The sequence below is a fragment of the Lepisma saccharinum genome, chromosome 21 (assembly GCF_977018435.1).
Source record: "Lepisma saccharinum chromosome 21, izLepSacc3.1, whole genome shotgun sequence".
Taxonomy (NCBI): domain Eukaryota; kingdom Metazoa; phylum Arthropoda; class Insecta; order Zygentoma; family Lepismatidae; genus Lepisma; species Lepisma saccharinum.
In genome coordinates this window covers 7,484,763-7,501,747 of record NC_139249.1, presented here as the reverse complement: position 1 = coordinate 7,501,747, position 16,985 = coordinate 7,484,763, and the positions used below count along the sequence as shown (strand labels likewise).

The window sequence follows — 16,985 nt, the reverse complement described above, 5'->3', positions numbered from 1 at the left end:
ATGATTGTCCATACACTACTGTGGTAGCCATATTTGATGTGGACAATTGAGGTTCGGTATTCGTTGCGTACTTGTTACTGTGTCTACAGCGTTGCCGCATTTGTTACTTTTTCATTTGGGGATCATTGATCGTGGAAGAATGGAGGCGGAAAGCAGTGAAAAGATCGTTAATGTGGTGCATAATTCTTTCTGCGCTCCAGATTTATGTTCTTCACAATTAGCATCACATAATGTTCACAAAAAAAAAAAAAAAGTCCGAAATGGAGGGTGTAGTAATAAGCAGTTAATTTCGATTATTTTGCTATTTCTACGTGTGAGCGCCAAATTTCAACTGCAGATTCGTGATTAGGGGGCCATAATTAGTGAGTATGCTGAATTTCAAACAAAATTGAGAAATTCCCGGTATTGTAAAATCAATCCAAATTCCAACCTTAGATCACCCACCCTAAGGCTCCAGCGTAGCAGTCAGCCACCCTACTGACTAGACCACTGTGGTTCTTTTAATGCTGATTTTAAACTGAATAATATTTTCGAGAATTAGCGAATGTGAGGCTAATTTCTGTGGGCTGATTATGCAGGGTGTCCATAAAGTCTCACCCCACCCTGGGTATTATGAGAACGGCTGTAAATAGGAAGAAATGGCAAAACACGTATTCCATGATGTAAAGTTCTCCCCTGTGCTTAGCACCATGCCATGAAGGCGTATAGGGGGTGTGGGGGTAACGCCCCACACTTTCTTGATCCGGTCGTGAGTGGGGGTGATGTGATCAGCATCACGCCCCTGACCGCCTTTACCCGCCAGGGTTTCCCCCAGGTACCCATGTCATTCGATGCTGGGTGGGCGCCGGAGCCGCTTCCAACGTTAGAAAAGTTTCCGGATTTGAACTGGCCGGGGATCGAACCCGGGACCTTGAGCATGGTAGTCAGACGCGTTACCGACTGAGCCACCGCAGCCAAAATGTTTTGAGGCCAACCATTCCCTACCCGGGGACCCCACAAGAGGATAGGTTGGGGTCGACTCAATTTTTTCAAATAGCAAGGGGGGTCGAAGAATATGTCGTTTGAAAGGTGTTATCATAACAATCCTAATACAGCAAATCCGTGGTCTTTACGTAGCTCCAATTGACAATGGTGTGGAATCAAATGTGGAACATGGCCAGCATTGAACAGGACTCCAACTCCTACAATAGTAATCCTAGACAACAGTGGGAGCTGGAAAAATGTTCCTACACTGTAGAATGATTCGGAGATATCCTAACAGTATCTACAAATACGACCCCCCCGCCCCCTCCCAAGAAATGGCAAGCATCCGTACACAAAACTGCATATCCTCGCGCCTCCTGAGATTGCTACCAGGATGACACGGACCAACATGCAGAATCGCAACACAAGTCAAATGGTGAAGGAGGCACGTAGTTACATGTACAATGTCAACTGAAGGCAAATGGGTGGGGGGGGGGGGTTACAAGATGTTACGTGTCTTCTGAAATGTGTCTACAGGGTGCTATTATTTTTTGTTGCAGATGAGCAAGACTACTAGGTTCTGTTTTGTACACAACAGATTTAAGGTGTCCTCAAAGGAAAAATTGTTCAGAGACAAATCAGGCGGTCTTGCAGGCTATTCAATGGTATGCCCATATACTTGAACATTGTGTTTATTAACACAGCCATTTAGGATAAAAGAAATTTCGTCAGTGAAACAGATATTTTGTAAGAAGTTCACGTTGTTAGCAATCCTGTCGCACATAATTTCGCAAAACTCAATTCGTCTGTCGAAGTCATCTCCTAGTTCTTGCTTTATCTGCATTTTGTAAGGATGAAATTTGTGTAATTTTAACACCTTACTGATAGAATTCCGTGGAATGTTACTTGCTTCTTCTATGTGTCTGAGAGACATTTCAGGGTTTGCAGTCACGTGTCCTATCACTTCCAACACTGTTGCCTGATCGATGTGAGGTCATCCTAGACGTCGTCTGTCATTGATGCTTTGTGTTACACGAAAATTTTTCACAAGGTCTGAAACATACTTATGGTTAATACTAGGGCGTTGGGGATACAATTCGTTAAATCGTTAGCAGTGGCAAGGTAGTTTCTGCCACATTCACCGAAAGGAAAGATAATTTCCACTTTGTCTGCACCAGAACGTGCCCTTCCGGCACCATTCATTTTTCTCGTTGTTGCAAACACTTTAACCACCAAGACACACACACAAACAGAACCACGGTAACTAAATGTACAGGAAACACGTTAGTAGAACACAGTGTGTACGACACTACAACTGTTCTACGTCCAGTATTTCAATGTCACTTCGAACTTTTGCGGTCCAGTCTGTTTGCTTACAAGAACACAAGCAGAATGGTCCTGTTGAATCTTCATAACGTTAGTAACGCAGATTACTTGGTCTGGTTCGATACTCCGTCTGCATTCTCCTGCAAACAAGTGAATGGGGCTCATTTCGAATTTGACTTTTAGTGGTGTACGTGTTGTGACATCTTGTAACCCCCCCCCCACCCCATTTGCCTTCAGTTGACATTGTACATGTAACTACGTACCTCCTTCACCATTTTCCTTGATTTGCGATTCTGCATGTCGGTCTGTGTCCTGGTAGCAATCTCTGGGGGCACGATGATATGCGGTTTTGTGTAGGGATGCTTGCCATCTCTTGGGGGGGGGGAGGGGGGGTTGTACGTATTTGTAGACACTGCTAGGATATCTCCGAATCATGCTCCAGTGTAGGATCATTTTTCCAGCTCCCACTGTTCTCTAGGATTACTATTGTAGGAGTTGGAGTCCTGTCCAATGCTGGCCATGTTCCACATTTGATTCCATGCCATTGTCAATTGGAGCTACGTAGAGACCCTGGATTTGCTGTATTATTGTTGTTATGATAAGACCTTTCAAACTACATATTCTTCGACCCCCTTTGCTATTTGAAATATATTGAGTCGACCCCAGCCTACCTACCCCCTTGTCGGGACCCTGGGTAGGGAATGGTTGGCCTCAAAACGTTTCCCCCTGAACATCATGGAATACGTGTTTTGCCATTTCTTCCTATATACAACCCTTCTCATAATACCCAGGGTGGGGTGAGAATTTTTGGACACCCTGTATAACTAAATTTACAATTATCTGGATCATTTGAGAAAGAAAACAGCAAATCACGTTTTGATAGAAACATTTTAACACTATATCCCGAACTGTTATTTTTGTTACCTTGGCAATGTCAATGTTGTCAAACACGTAAACATTATCCAACTTATCACAGACAGAAAACAAACCGTTATTGAACATTGTACATCAACTTAAACATGTACATTTGAAATTTAAAAGACAGGAGTTATACATTTTTAAGTTTAGAATGGAAAGAATTTTAAATGAATGTGTGCTGTAACACAGAATAATCTGTTAGTAGTTAGGTTAATGGGATGTGTGTGTGTTTTTTTAATTGAGATTTTACACCAAAGCAACATGTGTCGTTTGAGGATTTCACCAATCAAATGCAAGCTTTTGTGGCTTTCATTCATTCAGTGTGAAATGTTGGTTTTGATTGGTCCATTCCCGAACGACTTGTGTCACATGCTGCTTTGGGTCTGAAGACTTCCTAAAATTCATTTTTCCTGGTGCTTTGCAGTCTCAGGCTGGACCTGTGTATCGCCCAGTATACAACCATTGGTTCTTTAAAAAGGAAATAGAGAAGAAGACGGTGTGGAAGCCCTTCAGCATGTCTGATTCGTTATCTCTGGAAGAAGCATTCAATTCAAGTGAGTGTATTTTTCTCATGTTCTGTAATATTGATGTGTATGTAACACTGTTGCTTTGTAATCAAGAGATTGTAGGTTTGATATGCGGTGGAGGCACACAGTGGTTTGGAACCCACTTTAAACTGTAGGTCCATTCTTGATTAACCTTTAGACCACCTAGCAGGTTTTCGAAAGTAACCCCTCTCTGGCCGCGGCCTTTATGCGTGAGTTTTAAATTTTTACACTTATTTCAGAAAAACGTTATATCTCAGAGACTACGAGGGTCACTATTTATATTTTGAGCCTAACAATGAAAAAACAGAAATTTGGCATTGAAAACTTGCTTTATTGTTTTTCGAAGTATTCTCCTTTATGGTCAATACACTTTTGCATTCGTTCGAACCATTTGTCAAAGCAGTTTTTCCAATCTTCTTGAGACACCTCCATAATATGGTTTTTGAACGCATCAACGGCGTCTTCCGCCGACGAAAATCGTTGTCCATGCAATTTATTCTTGACATTCGGGAACAAGAAGAAGTCATTGGGTGCCAAATCAGGACTGTATGGCAGATGACCCATCAATTCGATTTTTTGACTGTTCATAAAGTCGGTTGTTAGACGAGATGTGTGACAGCTGGCATTGTCTTGATGAAGAATGATCCGACGGCGTTTGTTTGTTTTTCCGTATTTGACCGAAGACCTCTGGCAAACAAATTGTTGTGTACCATTCAGAGTTGACCGTTCTACGTTCATCTAAAGGCACAGTTGCCACATGACCAGTTTTCCCGAAAAAACAGGCGACCATTTGTTTCGATGTGCTTCGAGCGCGAACAACTTTTGTTGGATTGAGTTCATCTTGAAACACCCATACAGTCGACTGCTGTTTACGTTCCGGCTCATATGCATATATCCATGATTCGTCACCTGTTACAATCTTATATACGTCTTTTGAAGCACCACGATTGTATTTATTGAGCATTTGTTTGCACCAATTGACGCGAGCGTCTTTTTGAGTTTTTGTCAAATTGTGTGGGATCCAACGAGAACATACCTTTCTCGCAGCTAAATGATCATGTAATATTTTATATATGCTGGTGGAACTAATGCCTATGGTTGCCTCAATCGCACAGTATGTCACATGACGATCTTGCAGTATTAGGTTTTGCACAGCATCAATGTTTTCTTGAACAACAACTGATTTTGGACGACCTTCGCGAATCTCGTCGGTGAGCGAATGGCAGCCACGATTAAATTCGTTATACCAGCGTTTCACAGTTGCAAAGGATGGGGCTTCATCGCCAAATGTGGAAGTAAGTTGATCGATGCACTGTTGTCTTGATAATCCACGTTAAAAATCGTAAAAAATAATCGCACGAAAATGTTCACGTGTTAATTCTATTTTATTGTTGTCGCGCAATCTCCAAGGCAACATAAACAACACAAATGAAGCTATTGACAAAACATTTGAAGTATGTTATGGTCAATAATGCCAGAGGATTCGGTGCAAACGTCAAATCGTGTCTAACTTCAATCAGTGTTGCCAAGGCTCAAAATGTAAATAGTGACCCTCGTATTTGAGCAATCTACTTTGGCTAACTTTTGTTTGGAAGCAAAAACATCGGAGCACGTGACCGTATACAATTCAGAATTCCTAAGTGAGAAAAATGGGGTTTTGAGAGGCTAAGTCCCCAAATTTCAATGAAAATAAAATAAAAATCTGGCGTTCACCCCCTCTTCTGCTATTTTGGAAATAGGGCGCAAACTTTTGCATTGTTTTAAAAGAATAGACCTTTTGCAACAAAGTGAAACTTGCTTCAAGTCCCAAGTTTGTAAATTTCATATATTGCATTGCATTTATTTCACAGCTGCCAAAACTCGCATCGAAAACGTGACAGGAAAGGAAGGGGGAGGTGAGGGGGTCCTGGGTGGGTGGGTTTTCTTCCACATGACATTTCAAAGTTTAACTGAAATCTGTAAGCGTTTACAACCTCACATACAAGTATGAAGGTCCTAAAAGCACATGATTTTTTTAATCAGCACGATGGTCCCGCAGCAGACTAGGCCTACATTTTCGATGGTCCCGTAGGGGACCATTGGCCGACTAAAGGTTGACCTATCTCTAAAAAGTGGACTTAACCTTTATCATCCTGATGATCTGGGAACCATGCCTGTATTTCAGTTGATATTTAAGATACATATGAAGGTACGATATGCACAAATTACAAAACAATGTATTCATTGTTACTATTATTAACAAGTGAAGTTTGGAAAATTCCTTATTTTGCCTCCGTTAACCCTTATTATTATGGGATAGATTTATAAAAGTGACTATAACTTCTAAACTACTGCCTCTTTATGAAAAAAAATCAATTATGCAAGCAAGAATGAGTAAAAAGCAACATTTTAAGTAACATCTGACAAGAGTCTGGGGGGAGGGGGGGCAAAGGCACAATTTTCCTTAATTATGCAAAATATCCAAATGCCCTAATTTCCATTTTATTTTTCCAAAGTTGCAGCACCTTCATTACATATCCGTGGTCTTTTGTCATGCTTCCCTCCAAATTTGGTCCATGGGGTCGATACAAGAAGCAAAATTCCAGAGATTATTTTTATTATTATTTTTTTTACTCAAGACGTATCAGTGTGAATTCAACGAAACTTTGCACGGTTGTAGGAATGTACCACTGCTACATACTACAATTTTCATTGACTTCGGTCTATTGAGGGTGCACAGGGGCATGTCTTATGCCATTAAAAAAAATCATCATTTCTTCCCCCTACAATGTATAAATTTTACTTCAGCTAAAAGCCCTGTCATTAAGAAAGAAAACAAAATCAGTTTCATATCTCTATGATGATTAGTTCTCGAGCTACAATCTTTTTTTGTACTTCGTGGCAAGTTTGAAAATCGTGCACTTAATAGGCAGTGCCTTCAACAAGACAGGCATGCAAGGCTCCTGACAATAAAGGTTAAGCCAAACTTTTACAAACAAAATGTGAGTTAGAAAGGAATTTAGTTAACACAAAATCCAATTTTATCTTACTCTTCGTACATTACAGATGAATATTTTTAAAATATATGAAAATTAACATGTGTTGTAGGTGTATAATATATTGAGTTATTTATTTTTTTTTTTTTTGCAGCTGATTTGACACCAGAAACTGTTGTGCCTACCGATGGAGGCAGGTATGATATTAATGTTCTCCGCCGACAAAGGTCAGCTGTCTACTGGGAGGAGTCACCGACTGAAGTGAGGCGATGTGCATGGTTTTACAAAGGACATCTAGATAGTCGGTTTATTCCTTATGATGAAAAATTGTCAGCTAAACTAGAGGTAAATCAATATGTGCAACTGTTCTGGAAACAGTAACATTGATATTTTCAATTTTTGTTTGTTTCATGTATTTTGAGCTCTACTATTTTTATTATTATTTGCTGTTGTATTTACTGCATGTGAATTTCATTGTTACTTTGTAGCTTGCAACCAGGCTTTCATTTTGAATTTCTCATGAAAATTGTCTGTAATACCTGATAGTGTTTCATCAGCTAATTTGTGATAATAAATTCCAATTTCTTTATATTTGAGTCTGCCTGAGTGACAATTTGAATAAAGAAGTGACTCTTGTGAGGAATAAGTTAGCTGTTGCATGATAGAATTGATATTTTTTTCAAGATAATGGTTTTCTTATAGTTTAATGAGCTAGCAAGCAATCAATGATTTACTGTAATGTGTATTTAGCACTTTTTTCTGGTGAAGAAAGTTTACCCATATAATGACTAATATTTACAGTAGAATTATAATAAATAGAGCAGCTGAAGGAATGATGTGGGATTAGGGAATTTTTATTGGTAAAAATTTTAGTTCTGTCATAATTGCAAAATGAAACTTAATTAAATTCTTTACAGGAGGAATTTAAAACTGCATTGATCAGTAACTCTTGGCACCGACGTATAGATCTTCCAAATGGGGAGGCTGTTGTACTACATGGCCCTAATGTGATAGTGCACTTTCCTCAGCCCGCCAGCCCAGATGAATGGGGGAATGTGCCAGTGAGTATTGTTTGAATGTAAGAAGTGTAGTTTGTAAGAATTGAATAGAATTGTTGTTTTATGTCCACTTTATTCACAGAAAGGCTAATCGGAACTGGACCTACAGTTTACAGTGTGATCTGAACCACTGTGCCACGTGCCTCCAACGGGTATTAAACCCAGGACCCTTTGATTACAAGGTGAAAACTTTACCAGTACACCATCAGGGAAGCTTGTTTGTAAGAGTGGAGTAGCTGTATAGCCTGACAAGTTAAGTCCCGATATGTGCAGATAGCTGCGGAGCACTTCCTATTACGTCATCCTCCCCACCACTCTTCTACGTACTAGTCTGGCTTTGAGAGTACGAGTGGTGCCAACTCAGCCAAATTAAACTAAAACAAATATGACAAACTATTTTTACTGCGTAGATTGACGAAGCCGGCTCATATCAGTGGTTCATTTGATTTAATCTGGTCTTTGAAAATGCGTGCGGTGCGCCGACCGTAAACTGTAGTATTACGCACGCGCGTTAAGGTTTATAACGAAGAGAAACTACTGGGCGAATGACTTCATTTTCTGAATGCGACTTCGAGCAGTGGCCTGGTTTTTTTTTAAAGCCGAGTGGGGTGGGGGTTCTTTTGTTTGTAGTACAACAATCGCTACGAGAAGGCAGTCTTGATATCATGCTTGCCTGTGTTCTTTTTTAAAGCATTGAAATGTTCTTGCTCTTTACTCTTGGCTGCATATTTTTGAAATGCAAAAATCAAATCATACTGGGTCCAACGAAATCCACAATCTGCTCTGGAAAGCCCCTTAGAGGACAGGCCAGAGAAATTGTTTACAATGTTGCAACATATTTGCGAAATCAGGAGGAGTTACATAAACTTAAGTATAATGTTGTCGAGTCCACAAGCCCCCCCACGGGAGTATCTAAATGGATGGTTTCTCAAGTTTTAAAAGAATTGGATTGGATTGATTTGTTGTTTTAAGTCCACTTTATGCACAGTAAGGCTAATCGAGACTGGAACTACAGTTTAAAGTGGGATCCGAAACACTATGTGCCTCCATCGGGGAGGCCAAGTTTTAAAAGAAGGAAAAGAGTCGTTGGCGAAAGATGAGCTGAATTTCTGTACTCCGACAGGTAGAAAACAGCCCAGGAAAAAGCGAATACAAATTTCGTTCAAAACCCTCAGACCATTCCTCTCCCTCCAGGTTGGAACAGTGCGAACCAACGTCGCTGCGAAGAATGGAGTTGGGAAATGTGGTGTGAGATGCACGACAGCTATTTGCAACGTCTTGTTTTTAAACTTGTCAAGTTATAGATAGCATGACATGAATTGGTTCAGCTGAGACTCTCATGTAGCCTAATGGTCAGTGCTGTCACCTTTGACTTGAGGCATTCAGAGTATTTAAACTGAGAGTCCACATTTGACTACATTAATAGTACTGTACTCTGCAAAATTCTCAGGACAAATGGACACAGGTGAACTGTGAGGAAATATAAAGTAGGAATGAATTGATACCAATGTTGATGTACTGGTATTGGCTTACACCAGTGGTACCAGTGTCAAAAAGTATCAGTCTTAATTTAATAACCGGCAAATACTTTTCCAAATTATCTACTAGCTGATACTTCACTTTATTTTTAATCAGGGACATCTGGGTATCTCGTGAGGCCAGCAGAAAAGCCATATGACCTTTTCATGGAGCAGTTAGCTTGCAAGTTAGGCCTATACGAAATGTAGAGTTTTCATTTGTCTTGCATCAGTATTGTGTGAATATTAGATAACAGCTATTTTAATATCATGATGTAATTCTTTGAATATTTTGAAGCAAATGTGTGATATAATTAAAATGCTAGGACTCTAACCTGTAATCCTTGGTTGCAAAGTTGCGAGTCAATCACCCAATGTGCTTCACCGCCAAGCAGGTGAATTTGCAAAATTTTTGACAATTTTATAAATAAATGCTTGTACCAATTTGCCTGTATTGGCTCATACAGTTAAAACACCAGCAACCAGTGTTATTTTTTTCTCAACAATTGCAGTTGTAGCCCTATTGACAAGTTGTAAGTCAGTTGGTTAACCTTTTGGAGCCCAAGGCCATTTTCACATGTAATTCCCTTGATGCTCGATTCGATTTTGAGCAAAATGCAGAGTTTCAATTAAACGAGTGTAGATCGGAGACTAATTGTCCTAGAGAGATGAGTGATATACCGTTGTACGCGGAATGAACCAGAGATTCAGACTATGTAAAATTTATGCAAATTTGGTGTATATGTGGCGTGGGAAGGGGAGAACACTCAAAATTCCAAAAGTTCGGGAAAAAAAGGGGAATTTCCCCCCACCCTCCCCCCAAGAAAAAGTACATGACAGTGTCGACATGCACATGGAAATTATTGCTGACATGTAAGGAACACAAAAATATTTGCATTATTATTGTATGACCAATGTAACGTGAGTTGTACCCCCAAAAGGAATGGTCAGCTCGCCACTGATTCAAGCTTCAAAATGCAGCGGTACCTTGAAATGACTGTAGCTCAGAGGCTAATTGCCTGAGAGAGATGAATGATATATCGTTGTACGCAGAATGAATCACAGATTCAGACGATATAAAATTTATGCACATTTGGCGTATATATGGAGAGGGGAAAGGGGAATCCCCCCAAAAATTCTTTTTTAAAAAAGTGAGGTTTCCCCCCTCCCCCAAAAAAAGGACTTGAAAAGGTCAACATGCACATAGAAATTATCGCTGGCATGTAAAACAAAGATGATAAACTCTTGGGAAGAGTCACACTTCACTCAAAAAATCTTTGGCACTTGGGCACAAAACGAGTCTCACGTACGCACAATCTTCGAGGAGGAAAATCTAGAACGGAGTGACAAAAGCATGCCAATTCTTGCAACTACTTCCAAATTCTATTTTTAGACAATGCAGGGTAACCTTTGTACCCATTGTTGAAACACTGTGCCCAAGAACAAAGTCTTTTCTTCAGCACGATTCAAACTTACATTATTACAACGCAGTTTCAACAACCCCTCTTCCCCCTCCCCCAACTACCGCTTGCTCCTGGACAGAAAATATTCCTTTTGACCTCAGGTACCGATATACAAACTTCCTTCCAATGCAGTTTCCAGGGGTGAGGGACACCCATTGCTTTAAAACAACAAAGCCAGCCTTCCTTTGTTGGCAAAATTTTTCCCTTGGAAAAAGAAGTTGCCTTTTTCCCGCCATTTTCATGAAAAGAAAAAACGTGCAACAATCATTTCTGTTAAATACATGTGTTAACAACAATATGAAAAAAGAAAAGCGAAATTCTAGCCAAAAATAGCGAAGTTATAACGTAAAAATTACGACCTTGACAGAGATCTCGAGACGATCGGGCTCCTAAAGGTTAATGCACAAGTGATGATAGGGTCTCAGGTATAAAACCTTGCCAAGCTACAATTTCCCACTAACTTTTCCAATTGATCTATGTGGTGAAAGTAATCTTTAATATTTGTTTAAATGCATTCAGTACCTTAATTTCTTACTATGTCTTAGCGATTTCTATCTGTGCAAATCATACTATTTTATTTTTACAGGAAGCTCCTACTAAGCCTCGTATTGTGAAGAGAGGTGTTGATGAATTTGATATCGATGAAGGAGAACCAACGCAGATAGACCATGTTGTGTTTCTTGTACATGGAATTGGTTCTGTTTGTGACCTTAGATTCAGAAGCCTAGTTGAAGTTGGTAAGTTTTGTAATATTTGGTAGTGTAAGCGAGATACATAAATATTACCAGAAAAATTGTCCGGTGCATTGTTCATTCATTTTGTTTTAGGGAGCTTTTAGACCACAGTAACAAGCGATGTATAATTGGCTAAGTGCATTTAGTGCTCAACTTTTGATCTGAGTATGAATGTCTTTTGTGGATGTCCCTTTCATCAATTCGATCCAATCATTAGTTATTTTCATCATCGCGATTAGCCAATTGAAAAGCAACAGTAAATAACATAAATGCAAATACAGACATAAGTAAGCACTTTAACTATATTTATTATCAGGGTGTCCAGTCTGGAAAACCTGGAAAAGTCAGGGAATTAACTTCTTCTGGAAATGTCCAGGAAATTTACTGTTTCTGGTTAGTGTAAGTTTTTGGTTTCTGGTTAGTAAAACATTACGAGGGTCACTATTTATATTTTGAGCCTAACAATGAAAAAACAGGAATTTGGCATTGAAAACTGCTTTATTGTTTTTCGAAGTATTCTCCTTTATGGTCAATAAACTTTTGCATTCGTTCGAACCATTTGTCAAAGCAGTTTTTCCAATCTTCTTGAGACACCTCCATAATATGGTTTTTGAACGCATCAACGGCATCTTCCGCCGACGAATATCGTTGTCCACGCAATTTATTCTTGACATTCGGGAACAAGAAGAAGTCATTGGGTGCCAAATCAGGACTGTACGGCAGGTGACCCATCAATTCGATTTTTTAACTGTTCATAAAGTCGGTTGTTAGACGAGATGTGTGATAGCTGGCATTTTCTTGATGAAGAATGATCCGACGGCGTTTGTTTGTTTTCCGTATTTGACCGAAGACCTCTGGCAAACAAATTGTTGTGTACCATTCAGAGTTGACCGTTGTACGTTCCTCTAAAGGCACAGTTGCCACATGACCAGTTTTCCTGAAAAAACAGGCGACCATTTGTTTCCATGTGCTTCGAGCGCGAACAACTTTTGTTGGATTGGGTTCATCTTGAAACACCCACACAGTCGACTGCTGTTTACGTTCCGGCTCATATGCATATATCCATGATTCGTCACCTGTTACGATCTTATGTACGTCTTTTGAAGCACCACGATTGCATTTATTGAGCATTTGTTTGCACCAATTGACGCGGGCGTCTTTTTGAGTTTTTGTCAAATTGTGTGGGATCCAACGAGATCATACCTTTCTCACAGCTAAATGATCATGTAATATTTTATATATGCTGGTGAAACTAATGCCTATGGTTCCCTCAATGTCACAGTATGTCACATGACGATCTTGCAGTATTAGGTTTTGCACAGCATGAATGTTTTCTTGAACAACAACTGATCTTGGACGATCTTCGCGAATCTCGTCGGTGAGCGAATGGCGGCCACGATTAAATTCATTATACCAGTGTTTCACAGTGGCAAAGGATGGAGCTTCATTGCCAAATGTGGAAGTAAGTTGATTGATGCACTCTTGTCTTGATAATCCACGTCGAGAATTGTAAAAAATCATCGCACGAAAATGTTCACGAGTTAATTCCATTTTATTGTTGTCGTGCAATCTCCAAGGCAACATAAACAACACAAATGAAGCTATTGACAAAACATTTGAAGTACGTTATGGTCAATAATGCCAGACGATTCCGTGGAAAGGTCAAATCGCACCTAACTTCAATCAGTGTTGCCAAGGCTCAAAATATAAATAGTGACCCTCGTACTAAGTGTTTGGTGGGGGGGGGGGGAAGTACAAGCAAGAAATGTGAAAATTTGTTGTGGACAAATTATATTTGAATTTGATGTACTGAGTATTACTGGTAGTTACAGTAGAAGTTGCAATTCTAGGAAAGGGGTCATGTTTTGAACTATTTTCATATAGAAATCTACTACAGTAGTTGACTAGGGAAATTTCCCACTCTTGTTGCAAATTTTTGGGTTGTGTTTGGTACGTAATACAATTAATACAGATTTTATTACTAAATTTTACCATAATTATGGATTATTTGTTATAATTATGATATTTATGTAAAAAGAATTCATTGTTAACCATAAGTCAATCTTGACATTATAATTTTTACGTGTGAAGTGAATATTCTAAGAACTTGGTTAAATGGAATTTTTAGTGCGATGTTACCTAAAATATAGTAACCTTTCACACATGTTTAATAGAGTCTCAGAACTTTTGGTTCTTTAGAGAACCTGGAAAAATCGGGGGATTTTGTTTTTGTGAAATTATACACACACTGAGTATTTCCTATTTTGTATGACTTCTAAGTTGATGCTTTGTTCTCCTGATATGCAAAATTACCAATATTTTCCTGTATTTTGAATGTGATTATATATCAATAATGTAACAAGTTTTGTAACATACTATTAACTGATTTAAGTGTTCCTCATTATTTGTCTTAATTTTTTTTCAGTTGACGATTTTCGAAATCTTTCCCTGCAGTTATTGCAGTCACACTTCCGGAGTGGCATAGACGAAGGGAAAGTGAACAGGATAGAAGTGATTCCAGTATCCTGGCACAAGACACTTCATGGTGATGATACGGGCATAGACAGAAAGCTGAAGAACATAACACTCAGAAGTATACCAAAACTACGCTATTTTACTAATGATACGTTACTGGATATATTGTTCTACACAAGTCCAGTGTATTGCCAGGTGAGTGTTTAACTTTTTTTATACAAATACAGGGTGGCGCATATTGCCAGTGTCAGTTGGCAACCCTGTCTGAATGCAGGTGTGCATGCGCAGAACTCCAGCTGCAAGTCTGGCAATCAGTCTGCCATGGAATGTTCACCTGTTCAGACACAAACTGTGCCAGTGGAAGTGTTCCTCTGAACAGGTTCCAATCATATGTATTTCATCTATCCTGAACGGAAATACACGTGATGGCTATATATGTTCCATCATTGATGTCTTGAGCCAACATGGTTAAGAATAAATAAGTGATCAGTATCGATTTATTTTTATTGTGGGTTCTTGCACACGATGGTTTCGATTCTTCTTATACAACCAATAATAGAAATGAATCTAAGTATTGTAGTTTTGTTATTTTTTGTCACTTTTCCGCCACTTTGGCTAGTTGTGAAGTTTAGGATGAGTGATGATTAGAATAAAATTGATGCAGGAACGTTCATGCCCATGTCTGGACTCGAACCTGGGAACTTTGGTTGCGAGATTCAAAGTTGACCATATAACCTGGGTGGCCAATGAGCTGGCAATAGATGTGGGTAAATACTAATAACTTACATTATTTTTTATTTGTAATTCTCTTGGTTTATTTGTAATTCTCTTGATAATTCCATTCCTTATAATTTCGTTTTTCAAACACTTCCATTAACTTACTCGGAAAGCAATATCTAAGTAGTACTCTGATTTGAGTTTTATGTTTTCTGTTACAGACTATAATGGATACGGTCGGAAGTGAAATGAATCGCTTACACGACTTGTTCCTGATGAGGAATCCAACATTCAAAGGTGGCGTCTCCCTTGCTGGACATAGCCTGGGTTCGCTGATACTATTTGATCTGCTCTACCACCAGACACCAGCCGAACAAAAACAACTGAACGGCACTGGCAGCGAAGGTGGTTCTGCAAGTACCGGGGCCTCCTCAGGGAAGTCTAGTGTAGAGGTATGTCAAGGAATACCACATAACGCTTTGTGTGTATGTAGCTAATTTAGATGTAATTTATTGCACCATTTTTGCAGAGAATTCACTCAAGATTTTATTTTATTTTGAATGACTGACATGTTACTTTGAATTATGTTTTTGTGTGTGTGTGTGTTGGTGTTTTTAGCTGAGAGTAAACAATTATAATGGAAACTTGATTTTTACATTTTTTCATGAACCAAGGTGAAGAAACGTAAGTGTGGGAAATGTCAAATCTGGGAATATTTTATAACGTTCTGTTCTATTTGGACTGTGAAGGTGGGATGTACAATGTGGGAAAACTAAAATTGCTATGTTCTACATTTCAAAATTATCTTTATAAGTCAATAGAATGCCCTTTATCTTCATGGTTTGTTTGTTTCTAGCTACCTGAAAGATATCAATTCTGTGTTGCTTGCAAAATATATTCCTCAGTATTTATTTGTGGTAAATAAAAAATCTTTTTCTTGTATGTACGCATTGCTTGCATGATAGAATTATTTTCCTGTAGTTTACGGTTATTACAAGCATAAGAAAACAGTTTTTTCTTTGTGACGTTTCAGGAGAACACACGCTCCTTTCATCAGACATTTATTTTCATTTTGACTAAAGATACAGTTATAACAATGGTTAGTGATTTTTAAACAAAAAGAATCTGTTATATAATGGATGTTGTCAATGTTACATTGTTGTAATATAGCAACTTAACTGTGAAAAAAGCAGTCTATTTTATTTTTATTTTAGAATTTTTTAAATTATGAATCCCAAATATCAACAGGTAATTCAAATTCATCATTGTTTTCACAAAGTCTCTTGATGTTTTCTGTTACATTAAATTTTAAAGATGGTGGCTTACTCCATTTGTGAAAAAGAAAACTCCACACTGGATCTATGTTACCATTTTCATTATTTAATTTATTCCAGTGTTCTTCTGCAATGAACGAGGCTTCCCAGACATTCAACTCTGTGTTTCCCGTTAATCTTTTTAAAACCCTTCTCTTTTTAATCAAATGCTTCTCTTCGATGATATGAGTTAACAAACCTGTTCTTGGGTTTAGATTTATAATGTCCAAATCATGTTCGTGCCATCTTATTGCCATTTTCCTTGCTGTTTGTCCCACATAATCTTTTGAACATGAACAACTTATATTATATATTCCTGTGGTTTCCACATCTGGTAGCGAGTTTCTCATTTTGAATTCATTAAATGTACATTCCAAACTTCTTGGTGCTTTAAAAACAATTTTGAAATTAAAACTTTTAAAAATTTTTGCAATTTTATGTGAGAATCCCTTGTGGAATGGAATGCACACAAATTTCTTTTCAACAGATTTTTCATCTTTGTCTGTATTTCTCTTTTCCTTTAGTTTTCTTGCAACTTGTTTTTTGATTTGGTTTATTCTGTTAGTGTGAAAGCCATTTTCTTTTGCTATATTAAAGAGCCTTTCTTCTTCATTTTTGATATCCTCATTATTAGAACATAGTCTTTGTGCTCTCAGGAAAAAATTTAAAAATATGTTATCCATTGTTATACGCGAATGTTCTGATTTGGCATGGATGTATTTTTCCCCCGCTAATTTTTTTCTATGGACTGATGTTTGAATTGTTGAGTCAGTTGTCTTAATTTGCAGATCAAGGAAAGAAATTACATTGTTATTCATGGGTTCGCAAGTGAATTTTATGCGACGATGTGATTCATTTAACGATTTAAATACGTCCATGATGGTGTTCTCATTTTTAGCAATAATTAGCACATCATCTACATATCTGATGTAGAGTTTGATATCCGCACCTATCGCATTAACAATTGGAGATTCTATG

The 16,985-nt window shown here is 38.4% G+C and overlaps 1 protein-coding gene across 2 annotated transcripts in view; it reads left to right on the top strand.

The window, feature by feature from the left end:
* Positions 1–16,985, top strand: part of PAPLA1 (Phosphatidic Acid Phospholipase A1) — a 55,889-nt gene that overhangs the window by 11,094 nt on the left and 27,810 nt on the right. For both annotated transcript variants that reach the window (XM_083143223.1, XM_083143222.1), the window contains exons 4-9: positions 3,632–3,761; positions 6,885–7,075; positions 7,648–7,791; positions 11,355–11,505; positions 13,928–14,172; positions 14,916–15,146. In XM_083143223.1, coding sequence (XP_082999349.1) covers positions 3,632–3,761; positions 6,885–7,075; positions 7,648–7,791; positions 11,355–11,505; positions 13,928–14,172; positions 14,916–15,146 — 1,092 coding nt within the window. The remainder of the gene's footprint in view (positions 1–3,631; positions 3,762–6,884; positions 7,076–7,647; positions 7,792–11,354; positions 11,506–13,927; positions 14,173–14,915; positions 15,147–16,985) is intronic.